The 14,515-nt window shown below is 45.3% G+C and overlaps 1 protein-coding gene across 1 annotated transcript in view; it reads right to left on the reverse strand.

Annotated features, from left to right (window-relative positions):
* Positions 1-6,113: 6,113 nt before the first annotated feature.
* Positions 6,114-14,515, reverse strand: part of DEUP1 (deuterosome assembly protein 1) — a 61,914-nt gene continuing 53,512 nt past the window's right edge. The window contains exons 13-14 of the mRNA XM_054164790.1: positions 9,463-9,503; positions 6,114-6,284 (exon numbers count right to left, since the gene is read on the reverse strand). Coding sequence (XP_054020765.1) covers positions 6,114-6,284; positions 9,463-9,503 — 212 coding nt within the window. The remainder of the gene's footprint in view (positions 6,285-9,462; positions 9,504-14,515) is intronic.

Genomic DNA, 14,515 nt, shown 5'->3' on the forward strand with positions numbered 1-14,515 from the left:
TATCCTTGCAATGGGTAAACGCCTGTCTGTGTTAGATGTGGCCCCGGCTCCCAAGCATCGGCTGAGGGAAGCCGGCGACGCTGCCTGTGGTCTGAAGGAAGAGCCACACTATACTGTCAGAGCTAGAGAATCACACTGAAATCTGTATGCCTCATCTTACATAGAGGTGCTTAAGATATTGCTGTGACTTAAAGATGCTCTTTGTCTGTGTGCGTTTCAGTAAGGTTGGAAAAGACCTCAAAGATCATCAGGTCCAACCTGTCACCCAGCACCTCATCACTAACTAACCCATGGCTCCAAGTGCCACGTCCAATCCCCTCTTGAACACCTCCAGGGATGGGGACTCCACCACCTCCCTGGGCAGCACATTCCAGTGGTCAAGAACAAGAGGACACAGTCTCAAGCTGCACCAGGGGAAGTTTAGGCTCGAGGTGAGGAGAAAGTTCTTCACTGAGAGAGTCGTTCATCATTGGAATGTGCTGCCCAGGGAGGTGGTGGAGTCACCCTCCCTGGGGGTGTTCAAGAGGGGATTGGACATGGCACTTGGTGCCATGGTCTAGTCGTGAGGTCTGTGGTGACAGGTTGGACTCGGTGATCTTTGAGGTCTCTTCCAACCTTGGTGATACTGTGATACTGTTCAGTTGCTGTCATTTCACTCAGGGCCCTGTGAGAGGAAGTTTTGGGAAGTGAATAGAAGGGGCAATGGTTTTAAACCGGAGCAGGGTGGATTTAGGTTAGACGTAATGTGCTGCTCAGGGAAGTGGTGGAGTCCCCATCCCTGGAGGTGTTCAAGAGGGGATTGGATGTGGCACTTGAAGCCATGGTTTAGTTAGTCATGAGGTGCTGGGTGACAGGTTGGACTTGATGATCTTTGAGGTCTCTTCCAACCTTACTGATTCTGTAATTCTGTAAGGAATTTGTAATGGGGGCAGTGAAATACTGGAACACATGGCCTGCCCAGGGAGGTGGTGGAGTCACCATCACTGGAAGTGCTTAAGAAGAGACTGGATGAGGCACTTGGTGCCATCATTTAGTTGATTAGATGGTGTTGGGCGACAGGTTGGACTTGACGAGCTCAAAGATCTTTTCCAACCTGGTTAATTCTGTATTCTGTATTCTATTAGAGGATGTGGTGGAGGCCCCATCCCTGGAGACATTCAAGGTCAAACTTGATGGGGCCCTGAGCAACCTGATGTAGATGGAGATGTCCCTGCGCACTGCAGGGGGCTGGACAAGATGATCTTCAGGTTTCCCTTCCAAGCTGATGCATTTTGTGAGTCTATGAATTGGACAGGAATGGTCTGGCAGAACTATTGCCAGATGAAACGTGTTGGCAACTGTGTGTACATGACCTCTGTTTTTCCTTCACTGAAAAATGCTGGTGGCAACCTGAACCATTAGGCTTTTTATTTAAAATGAGTCTTTCAGCTGGGAGCCAAAAAACTGCTTTGCAGTAAAGCTTTGAAAAATCATGAAAGAAACCCAGCAGCTTACAAGAATTTTCCACTGCCCAAAGTAGAACAGAAATTTTCTGTATGCTTTGGGGAATCTGTTCTGGGCCCCTCAGTTTGAGAAGGATAATGAGATACCTGAATGTGTCCAGAGAAGGGCAGTGAGGCTGGGGAGAGGTCTGGAGCACAGCCCTGTGAGGAGAGGCTGAGGGAATTGTTTAGCCTGGAGAAGAGGAGGCTCAGAAGAGACCTTATTGCTCTTTACAACTACCTGAAGGGAGGTTTTGGCCAGGTGGGGGTTGGTCTCTTCTCCCAGGCAACCAGCAGCAGAACAATAGGACACAGACTCAAGCTGCACCAGGGGAGGTTTAGGCTCAAGATGAGGATAAAATTCTTCCCAGAAAGAGTAATTGGCCATTGGGATGTGCTGCCCAGGGAGGTGGTGGAGTCACCATCCCTGGAGATGTTCAAGAGGGGATTGGATGTGACACTTGAAGCCATGGTTTAGTTAGTCCTGAGGTGTTGGGTGACAGGTTGGACTTGATGATCTCTGAGGTCTTTTCCAACCTTACTGATTCTATGATTCCATGATTCTATGGTTCTACAGTCTGAACACTGCACCTTGTCCTCTCAAATGAACTTATGATTAACAATTCACTTTTCCATTCATATCCTTGGACTCTTCTGACTATTCCTGGTTTGATGATACACATACATCTCCAGTCCCTGTTCATAAGGCATATACTGAGGTGTTTAGGAAGAGACTGGATGGGGTGCTTGGTGCCATGGTTTAGTTGATTAGATGGTGTTGGGTGATGGGTTGGGCTCGATGATCTCAAAGGTCTTTTCCAACCTGGTCTGGTCTGGTCTGGTCTATTCTATTCTATTCTATTCTATTCTATTCTATTCTATTCTATTCTATTCTATTCTATTCTATTCTCACTCCATTCTATTCTCACTCCATTCCATTCCACTCCACTACATTCCATTCTATTCCATTCCACTCCATTCCATTCCACTCCATTCCACTCCATTCCATTCCACTCCACTCCATTCCATTCCATTCCATTCCATTCCATTCCATTCCATTCCATTCCATTCCACTCCACTCCATTCCATTCCACTCCACTCCATTCCACTCCACTCCACTCCATTCCACTCCACTCCACTCCATTCCACTCCACTCCATTCCACTCCATTCCATTCCACTCCACTCCATTCCACTCCACTCCATTCCATTCCACTCCACTCCATTCCACTCCACTCCACTCCATTCCATTCCATTCCATTCCATTCCATTCCATTCCATTCCATTCCATTCCATTCCATTCCATTCCATTCCACTCCACTCCATTCCATTCCACTCCACTCCACTCCATTCCATTCCATTCCATTCCATTCCATTCCATTCCACTCCACTCCATTCCATTCCACTCCACTCCATTCCACTCCACTCCATTCCATTCCACTCCACTCCATTCCACTCCATTCCACTCCACTCCACTCCATTCCATTCCACTCCACTCCATTCCACTCCACTCCACTCCATTCCATTCCATTCCATTCCATTCCATTCCATTCCATTCCATTCCATTCCATTCCATTCCATTCCACTCCACTCCATTCCATTCCACTCCACTCCACTCCATTCCATTCCATTCCATTCCATTCCATTCCATTCCACTCCACTCCATTCCATTCCACTCCACTCCATTCCACTCCACTCCATTCCATTCCACTCCACTCCATTCCACTCCATTCCACTCCACTCCACTTCATTCCATTCCATTCCATTCTTTATTATTTCTGCTGTCCATCTTTCTTTCAACAGCTTTCCATGTAGCTTGAAACGTGGTACCTTTGTACAAGCTATTTTTGCCCTGATAACACCAGGAATATGCTGCTTGCTTCAGAAACCTCTCAGTCCAGTTTCTACCTTTTAATGCTGTCTTAGCTTGCACAGATATTTCCCAGCTCCTTTCTTCCTTGGTTTTTTCCAACCCCAAGATGCATCTCCCCTTAAATTGAGGACATATATATTTAGTTTGTTCAGATGTCCTTCCATCATCTTTTGATTCAGGCTTAGTTCCTCCAGCTGAGTCTAGTAATTTTTCCTGAGTTTCTCTGTGGAAGGCTCTTTGATGTCCTCATTTTCGTTACTCCTTTTATTGCCAACTGAGCCAAACTGGTATTTAAAATCTCAGTATTTTGCTTAACTGTGGTGCAGGGCATTTTGTCTTAATGGAAGTACAGCTTCCAAAAACAAGCCACATTTTTGTTTGCTGTGGTCCTGAATATTAATGAGGCTCCTTTTACTCACAAGCTGGAGCTGTTTGACAGTCTGGTTTTATTTTTACCCAGATTTTTTCCAGGAAGTTGGCAACAGTATGTGCTGGAAAGCAGTTCTCCAGTCTCTCTTCCACTGAAATTGGTGGTTCATCAACACTGTCTGTAATTTCTGTTTCGCTTGCACAGCAACAGAGTTCAGCAGGAATTGCAAATAAAAGGGATCTCATCAGGATGCATTTCTTGGGGCGGGGGGGGGCACATGGAGTTGAGTTGGCTCTGCTCTGTTTTAGAATGTTTTCCTCTGTTGTGGAAAAATATAAAGAGTTTAGGCCCTTATCTCAGACTGACCACAAGCTGTCTGAAGTTAAAAGGTTTTCATCCTTGTTCCAGTGTAGAATCCTAGAATCCTAGAATCAGGAAGGTTGGAAGAGACCTCAGAGATCATCAAGTCCAACCTCTCACCCAACAGCTCACGATGAACTAAACCATGGCTTCAAGTGCCTTGAACTCCTCCAGGCATAGTGACTCCACCACCTCTACCACCTGGGCAGCACATTCCAATGGCCAATTACTCTTTATGGGAAGAACTTTTTCCTCACCTCCAGCCTAAACTTCCCCTGGCACAGCTTGAGACTGTGTCCTCTTGTTCTGGTGCTGCTTGCCCGGGAGAAGAGACCAACCCCCACCTGGCTACAGCCTCCTTTCAGGTAGTTGTAGAGAGCAATAAGGTCTCCCCTGAGCCTCCTCCTCTCCAGGCTAAGCAACCCCAGCTCCCTCAGCCTCTCCTCCTAGGGCTGTGCTCCAGACCTCTCCTCATAGGGCTGTGCTCCAGACCTCTCCCCAGCCACGCTGCCTTTCTCTGGGCACGTTCAAGTGTAGTTGAACAACGAGCCAACACAGTATCAAAACATCAATATCAAAACAGATGCTTTCCAAGATAGCATTCAAAAATTCTACAGTGTTCATGTAAAGCATGGAAAGCACCTGAGATCAGGCTCTGCCCCAGGTGAAGTCTGGAGGTCCAGTAAAAGGAGCAATGTGGGTGGTGTCAAAATATGAGCTTTGTCATAGAATCATAGAATAAGGAAAAGATCTCAGAGATCATCAAGTCCAACCTATCACCCAACACCTCAGGACTAACTAAACCATGGCTTCAAGTGCTATGTCCAATCCTTTTTTGCACACCTCAGTGATGGTGACTCCACCACCTCCCTGGGCAGCAGATTCCAATAGGCAATTACTCTTTCTGTGAAGAACTTTCTCCTCACCTCGAGCCTGCTCTGTTCCTCTCACAGACCTGCATGGCTTAGAGCAGAAGAAAGAGTGAGCTCCAATTTCTCATTTCAAGACTCCCAAAGGCTATTTCCATAGCCAAGAATAACCAGAGCATGGATAAGCTCTTTATACCAGGAGCTGTGACATGGTTAAAGCCCCCTGTCTTTCTTGTTCTGTGCAATCTAGAGAATTTCTACTGGCTGATTATACTTTCAAGGGAATCATTCAACTTATTAGCCTGCTGTACATCATAGAATTGAAAGTGTCTTACTTAATTTATGCTGCTGCAACAGGGTCTCTGTTGCACACAATTTAATAATACAGTAAAGTAAGTCATATAGTTAAGTTATGGCCTGTATCAGGAACAGTGTTGCCTGCAGGAGAAGGGAAGTCATTGTGCCCCTGGACTCAGCACTGGTTAGGCCACACTTTGAGTTCTGGGCCCTTCAGTTTAGGAAAGATGTTGAGTTGCTGGAAGGTGTCCAGAGAAGGGCAACAAAGCTGGGGAGGGGTTTGGAGCACAGCCCTGTGAGGAGAGGCTGAGGGAGCTGGGGTTGCTTAGCCTGGAGAGGAGGAGGCTCAGGGGAGACCTTCTTGCTCTCTACAACTACCTGAAAGGAGGCTGTAGCCAGGTGGGGGTTGGTCTCTTCTCCTGGGCAAGCTGCACCAGAACAAGAGGACACAGTCTCAAGCTGTGCCAGGGAAGGTTTAGACTGGATGTTAGGAAGAAGTTCTTCACAGAAAGAGAGATTGGCCATTTGAATGTGCTGCCCAGGGAGGTGGTGGAGTCAGCATCACTGGAGGTATTTAGGAAGAGACTGGATGGGGTGCTTGGTGCCATGGTTTAGTTGATTAGATGGTGTTGGGTGATAGGTTGGACTGGATGATCTCGAAGGTCTTTTCCAACCTGGTTAATTCTGTTCTATTCTACTCTATAATACTCCTAAACCTGTAGGATGATTATCTTATTGAAAGCTTGGTGTTAAAAATACATACCATTGGCACTGTGCCGAAATACATTAAGCAGCTAGTTGCAGATTTAGTTCCAAGAGACTCATGGCTGATTACTTGTTTTATTTTCTGGATTGTGTGATTGGCTTAAGTATGCCTGCTCTGCTGCATCCTGACATATTTCTGCAGAGTATTTTCAGAGTGTCTTTGCAGCTCTTCAAGGTGTGAATTTAAACGTTCTGCAAACTCCCTGGTGTGTTTCTCTTCCTCTTGAAGGAGCTTTTCTCTTGTCGCAAGGAGGGACATCTCAGGGGAAGACTGAGCAATGAACAGAAAACCATGGTTAGTAAAACCAGCAATTACTAGAATGTGTTTTAGAATCATACAATCATAGAATCAGTAAGGTTGGAAAAGACCTCAAAGATCATTCAAGTCCAACCTGTCACCCTACACCCCATGACTACCAAACCATGGCTTCAAGTGCCACATCCAATCCCTTTTTGAGCACCTCCAGGGATGGTGACTCCACCACCTCCCTGGGCAGCACATTCCAATGGCCAACAACTCTCTCTATGAGGAACTTCTCACCTCAAGCCTAAACTTCCCCTGGTGTAGTCCGAGCCTGTGTCTTCTTCTTCTGGTGCTGGCTGCCTGGGGGAAGAGACCACCCCCCACCTGGCTACAACTTCTCCTCAGGCAGTTGTAAAGAGCAATAAGGTCTCCCCTGAGCCTCCTCTTCTACATTATCAGATGTTAGATGTGAAAAACACCTTAATCTACAGCAGCTAATAAAACTCTCCAAGAAACCCTGAGTTTGGGCATGTATTTTCAAAGGCATTCAGGTGCTTAGGTAAGGTACTGTGAGCATGATGTTTGAAGGTTGGACTTGATGATCTCAGAGGTCCTTTACAACTTTAATGATTCTATGAATATCTGTGATAATCACACCATTAGGATGTAGACTTGCCCCAAATGATGTGAGTATTCTTAGACAGAATCAAGCTGCTTCAGAACCTCCACAATATTTGAACCAGATAAAGGTTATGGTTCATCACTTGTATTATTTAGACCAGGACAGAGGACAATAATCTTGCTTTGGGGATTACAGAGTAGAACTAGTGTTGAGTACTGCTGATTGCCTCCTGTAATTTTAACTCTCTGCTTCTGTGATGTGATACTTGATGAGGAAAGGAAGGAAAACTATTCCTATTTTAGTACTCTCCACTTTGAGCCCTGGTATTCTGGAGACTGTACGAAATCCTATTTGCTGCAAGCAGCTCTCTGAGAAATCTTTTCGTTTCATAAGCATTTAGTAGACCAAGACAGAAACCATACCAAAATTGCTCTTAAAACGAGTGTCATGGGATGCAGAGACATGTAAAGCAAAGGAGTCTTAGATGAATAGAATAGAATAGAATAGAATAGAATAGAATAGAATAGAATAGAATAGAATAGAATTAACCAGGTTGGAAAAGAACTTTGAGATCATCAAATCCAACCTGTCACCCAACACCATCTAATCAGCTAAACCATGGCACCAAGTGCCCCATCCAGTCTCTTCCTAAACACCTCCAGGGATGGTGACTCCACCACCTCCCTGGGCAGCACATTCCAATGGACAATTACTCTTTCTGGGGAGAATTTCTTCCTAACATCCAGCCTAAACCTTCCCTGGCACAGCCTGAGACTGTGTCCTCTTGTTCTGGTGCTGGTTGCCTGGGAGGAGAGACCAACCTCCACCTGGCTACAGCCTCCCTTCAGGTAGTTGTAGAGACCAAGAAGGTCTCCCCTGAGACTCCTCTCCTCCAGGCTAAGCAACCCCAGCTCCCTCAGCCTCTCCTCACAGGGCTGTGCTCCAAACCCCTCCCCAGCTTTGTTGCCCTTCTCTGGACACCTTCCAGCAATTCAACATCTTTCCTAAACTGAAGGGCCCAGAACTCAAAGTGTGGCCTAACCAGTGCTGAGTACAGGGCACAATGACTTCCCTGCTCCTGCTGGCCACACTATTCTTGATGCAGGCCAGGATGCCACTGGCCTTCTTGTCCACCTGGGCACACTGCTGGCTCGTGTTCAGCCTACCAGCAACCAGTACCCCCCAGGTCCCTTTCTGCCTGGAGGGAACAAGTTCTAATTATGTAAAGCAGCAATTATTGTGGTTTTGTTTGTTTGGGGGTTTGGGTTTATTTTGGTTTTGCTAATACTTAAGATGCTTTCATTGGAATGCCTTTATCAAAAGAAATGTGCAGTAATGTCTCCCTTGCCTGGAGATACCATGCTTGTTGAAATCAACTCACCGTTTCTTTGTGTAAATGAATGCGATGTTATGATCAACATTTAGCTGTGAAAAAAGTGTTTGAGCTGTAGTACAGAGTGAGAGAAAGATAATTTGATGTCATTGGAATTGTGTTGAGGAAGACTGGCATTTCTTCTCCAGCCCCTAATAGTCTCTGATTACATGAAAATTTTTCCAGGCATCAGCCTAAAACTACCACGCCAGGAAGAAGTGCTGGCACAAATTCTGGAGATCTTTAAGCTTAATTGCCAAGCAAATACCTTCAAATCAGACCTTCTCCTGGGAGAGGATATGGGGAAATGTCACTCAATCCCTGTAATCTTTCAGTGTCTTTCTCACCCTGCCCTCTGCAGGGATAAATATGGTCTGATGTGTTTGCTGTAGCTATCTGGAATAAAACTTTTTCTCAGTTCCTGTCTATCCTAGAGTATGCAGGTAAGTCAGGAGGCAGGAATGTGATAGTAATACATCCAAGGGTCTAGGTCAGGCACTCCAGAGACAGAGAATATGGCCAGGGGGATGATGCCTAGTAACCATTATTGGAGGTGTTTAAGAAGAGACTGGATGGGGCACTTGTTGCCATGGTTTAGTTGATTAGATGGTGTTGGGTGATAGGTTGGACTCCATGATCTCGAAGGTCTTTTCCAACCTGGTCAGTTCAATTCAATTCAATTCAATTCAATTTAATTCAATTCAATTCAATTCAATTCAATTCAATTCAATGCTATTCTAATGAAACCATATGTTTGGTAGATTTAATAACTGATTATCACTTTGGCACCTCGGGTTTTTGTTTTGCCTGGATCGTATGAAGGAGTTTCTCTGTCAGCACATCGAACAGGAATGGTTTCCAATGATTTAAATATTCAAATGTTTTGTGGCAAAGGCCAATGCTGTTACACCTGTACAGTTTGATCCCAGGCTCCACTGCCTCAGAGTGGAGTGTTGCCTATTTCCATGGCAATTAGAGGCAGGTTCGGTCTTCGCTTTCAGCTTGGTTTAAAACTGCCCTATAGCAGCTGTTCAGACCAAAATATACTACCCAGAGAGGTGCTTTAAGGCACTGCTCTAATGCACTATTTTATTTCAAACTCTTTGCAGCAGACTGGGAGATGAAATGCAGAGATTTCCTACAGGAAACCTCTTTTCTTTTCAAAGTACAGCAAGTAAGCGATAGCTGGAAATAAATGCTGAGTGAAATACCCTCCTTCCAGTCCGAGACAGGCTTTCTGATGTATTGGGCCCTGAAAATGAAATGCACAGCAAAGCAGAAGCTTCCTTTTCCCAGTCCCTTCAAATTAGTGTTTTATCAGGGCAGGAAAGTGACTTAATTTCCTGTGTATGAATAAGGAATCCAAAGGTGCTGGCTCACTTTGTGCCACAACAGTCTTCCCTCAATCCCTGCACTAGCAGGGCTGAGAAAGAATGTTAATCTTTCATAGTTTGAGAAACTCTGGAGGGAGATCATAGAATCATAGAATCAATAAGTTTGGAAAAGACCTCAGAGATCAGCAAGTCCAACCTGTCACCCAACGGCTCAGGACTAACTAAACCATGGCTTCAAGTGCCACGTCCAATCCTCTTTTGAACACCTCCAGGGACAGTGTTCCACCACCTCCCCTGGGCAGCATGTTCCAGTGGCCAGTAACTCTTTTTGTGAAGAACTTTCTCCTTACCTCAAGCCTAAACTTCCCCTGGCACAGCTTGAGACTGTGTCCTCTTGTTCTGGTGCTGGTTGCCTGGGAGAAGAGACCAACCCCCACCTGCCTACAACCTCCTTTCTTAAATTGAGGGGCCCAGAACTGGACACAGGACTCAAGGTGTGTCCTAACCAGTGCTGAGTCCAGGGGCAGAATGACCTCCCTGCTCCTGCTGGCCACACTATTTCTGTTGCAGGCCAGGATGCCTTTGGCCTTCTTGTCCACCTGGGCACACTGCTGGCTCACATTCAGGCTACTCTCAAGCAGTACTCTCAGGTCCCTTTCTGCCTGGCTGCTCTCCAGCCACTCTGCCCCCAGCCTGTAGACCACCTGCCTTCTGGTTATTTCTCATAAACACAAGCATGACTTCCCATCCATAAATCTCTGGTGTTTTCATATGAAGATTTGTTCCTGAGATTTTGAATGCCACAGCTACATGGACATTTATTCCTGCATAGGTTAGGTCACAAATCTGGCCTCTCGTGGCAGCTGGATTTGGGGATAAGAGTTCGCAGTACTGCTTTGAAGTATTTGAAGAAGGCTTTTGTATAATGAAGAAGACATTAGGTTTGGAGGCTTTACTTAAAGGATCACCATGTGTTTCACTTACTGAGTACCAGCTCTGAAGGCTGATTCAATCCTGAGCAAATAAAAGATTTCCAGCTAGAACTGTAAGGAACTGGGGAAATGTGAAGCTGAAATAGGAATTTAATAGGTACCATTGCCTCAAGGGACAAAGTCACGGTGTCCTTTTCCACATGGATGGCAGAGCTACACCAGTGCTAGTCTGCAGAAATGTGCCATCAAGTTATGAGAGATTCTCAGGGATTTATTGCAACAATGGATGACTTGTCATTAGAAACATATTTGCCTCCTAATCAAGTGATCTTTCCCAAATCCTCTAGTCCTGTGCTTGAGCTGGTAGTCACTTGGAGGTGTTTTTATTTGAGAGACACTGTAAACTCCAAATGAGACATTTCTGAGTTGAGAGAACAATGTTTATCATTCCCTCCTTCCCTGGGGGTCAGACATTGCTGACCATCATTTTAGATAGGTCCCTAACACACTGGGTTTTACACACTTTGAGAGAAGGTTGTATCTAAACAGGTCTAAAAGGCAACATTTCTTGTTAGCAACTAAGATTTGCCCTCCGAGCCTTTTGGTCTGTTCTTTCACTCTGTCCTTTATTGGTTTTGCTTTCTGTGCCTGAGGAAGTAAAACCATAAAGAGACTGCTTTAATTCATGTCTCAGATGAGATTCCTGCTCCCTAGTTCTGAATTTCTTTTCCTCAGAAAACACTTCTGTTATGTCTTTGGGTTTTGCAGCTGGAGCTGGATAGAAATGAGTCCATTGGTAAAGCTTCCAGCCTGGCTCATTTGGGGACTGAGGCAACCAGGACTTCACTTTTGAATTGCTGTAGTCACTCAGTTCTGTATTTCTTTGGTGTTTGTAAGGAGAATTGTTTTTTGCATCATCATTTACTGAAAATGAAGGAGTGCACCTGACAGAGAGGCATATTCCCACATACAAGTATCTGCCATTTATGTCTTCCCAAGCATGAACCAACCAAAGAGCTTAAGAATTCACTCTGGATTGCTGGGAAGAAGCACTTCAGGAAACTAGGTCTATTCTCCCTCACAGGATGCCTAATAAATTTGTCTAGAGTTGAGCTCTTTTTTGCCCTGTGAGTTGTCCCAGCGTTCTTGGATGTATCTGGGGGTGCTGGTCCATTGTAGGCTGAACATGAGCCAGCAGGGTGCCCAGGTGGACAAGAAGGCCAATGGCATCCTGGCCTGCATCAGAAATAGTGTGGCCAGCAGGAGCAGGGAAGTCATTGTGCCCTTGTACTCAGCACTGGTTAGGCCACACCTTGAGTCCTGTGTCCAGATCTGGGCCCCTCAGTTTAGGAAAGATGTTGAGTTGCTGGAATGTGTCCAGAGAAGGGCAACAAAGTTGGGGAGGGGTCTGGAGGACAGCCCTGTGAGGAGAGGCTGAGGGAGCTGGGGTTGCTTAGTCTGGAGAAGAGGAGGCTCAGGGGAGACCTTCTTGCTCTCTACAACTACCTGAAGGGAGGTTGTAGCCAGGTGGGGGTTGGTCTCTTCTGCCAGGCAACCAGCACCAGAACAAGAGGACACAGTCTCAGGCTGTGCCAGGGAAGGTTTAGGCTGGAGGTTAGGAAGAAATTCTTCACAGAGAGATTGGCCATTGGAATGTGCTGCCCGGGGGGGTGGTGGAGTCACCATCATTGGAGGTATTTGAGAAGAGACTGGATGGAGCACTTGGTGCCATGGTTTAGTTGATTAGATGGTGTTGGGTGATAGGTTGGACTCGATGATCTCTGAGGTCTTTTCCAACCTGGTTAATTCTATTCTATTCTATTCTAAGTGATTCCAGCAGCTATCATTTCTGTTCCTTCACAAATGCAATAGCTAATACACAGCAAATAGTTGCTGCAATTCCTCTAATTTCATCCATCAGCTGAATGCTGTGGAAACTTGATTTGTCTTATAGCACTTTCACCAGAGCAGGAGGAAAGCTCTAACTAACACTTGGGTTATTTTACTATGTAGTGGTCAGACTATGACTGGTCACATCACAGTGTTAAAGCCTTCTCACATTTAACTTCTTCCACTTTCCTGGAAAGTTCTAACACCAAGGCTAGAAATCAGGCTGGCTAATTTTAGTCCTTCTGAGGCTAAATTTGGGAGCTTCTGGGAGTAGTTTCCTCTTACCCTACACTGCAATACATCTCAGGCAGCAGGTACAGATGCCTGTCTTCAGCATGCTTCTGTCATGTAAGAAACCAAAGCTGAGATGCCTAGGAGATTGCTAAGCAACATAGGAAGGCTTTTAGAAGGCCCTAGTACCTAATCAGCTAGGTAACAGCAATACCCAAGAGTGAGAGGCATGGACTGCAGCATGCCTCACAGCAGGATTAAGACTGTCCAAATCAGTCCTAATAATGTCCAGTGGTAGAATTTCCACAACTTAATATTGCAATCTATTTATTAAGCAATTTTTCATCCTTGATGTTAGAAAGTTTCCTAATGCCTTACCTACAGGTTCAGTTTTTCTTGTCTTTCCAAGCCTTGAAAGTAAGAATAGACAAGAAGAGAAGCAGGAGAAGATATTTGTGACTAAAAGATCCAGACTGGGAAAGGCAACATACATAACTCCTTCCTCCTGCTGAAATGGAGAAATTTGTAGAAACAGGCTGTTCTGAAGCTGCAAATAATCTTATTGGCTAATTTACATTTATTTACTTGTTTGTTTATTGGACATTGGACTGTTCTGTGTGACAGAGAACTTCCTAGAGACTGGGAATGGATCACAAAACCTTTTTCTGAAGCAGTTAGTATCAAAAAGAGAGCACAGCCCAAAATACTGGTCAGAGAAACAGTGTTTCCCTCAGTTTGAGAGGCCTTGTAATGAGAATGTTTGGAGTTGTGGGAACTCCCAGTGAATCCCATCTGACTGTTCTCATTTACTCTGGGGCAAGAGTGGTGTTCTCTACACATCTAACCTCTAAATAAGAATGTGAAAGAGCAGGGAGTTCCAGTGGAATATTTACTGAGATTGTCTGCAGATTCTGTACTAGGAAGAGAGATGTACATCTTTGGCTAAAGTCCTAGAGACTATTTTCTTTTTCCCCTTAAATAGCAGCAGAGTAATTTTGGTAGGTATCAGGACATGACCTGCAATTCTGGTGTTTTCAATTGGTGCCTCAAATATCCCTCAGGAAAACACTCCTTCAGAAGTCTTGCCCATGCTGGGGGTTTCAGTTAGGTGAGACACCAGTCCTGAAAACTCTGTCAAAGAACTCCAGTTTGCAACAGATTGTATGGTTCCCCCCCTCCTTTCTCCTTGATGCAGTGGCTTTACATTTGAGCACAGAACTCTAGAGAACAGACTGCTGAATCAGCTCTGCAGTACAGCTGTGGTTATCCAATGTTGCTCCAAGTGATAATTTCATTTTGACAATCTTCTGAACTTGTCCCTGCTTCAATGCCACTTATTTGGACCTAGGCTCTCGACAAGAAATATCCCTTGTTTAATAGTTTCATTATGTACTTTACCCACACACCAGCTGGAAAGTGTTTTCCTTATAATCTAGTCAACTCTCTTGGCATCAACCTTGTCCTGAGTGCCAGCTGGGGAATAGTTTCTCTACAGCTTGCAAAAGTGTCTCAGAATGGATATTTTGCCTAGGCTGGAAACAGAAGCTTTGTGGTCTGCTGTCTCTGACACTTCTGACAGGAGAGTGGAAAACTGGTCTTTATCAGACTCTCCTGAAAATGTCCAGACTTCTTTCACAATTAGCAGTTTAAAGAGGGAAACTCTCAAACCATGTGTGGTGGGTTGGAAAGCAGATCCTCCCTTGCCTCCCACCAGGGCAAAAAACCCGAGACTCACACAAACAGATTGCAGAAGGGATGGAAAGTTTAAATGGAAAAGCAGTGAATATTCTACAGAGAACCACAAGCACAGTGACAAAAGGAGATCCCAAAGCATACCCAGAAGCATCCTGACACTCCCCTCTCCCCACTTGAGGGTA

This window comes from Dryobates pubescens, chromosome 10 (genome assembly GCF_014839835.1).
Source record: "Dryobates pubescens isolate bDryPub1 chromosome 10, bDryPub1.pri, whole genome shotgun sequence".
NCBI classification, from domain to species: Eukaryota; Metazoa; Chordata; class Aves; order Piciformes; family Picidae; genus Dryobates; species Dryobates pubescens.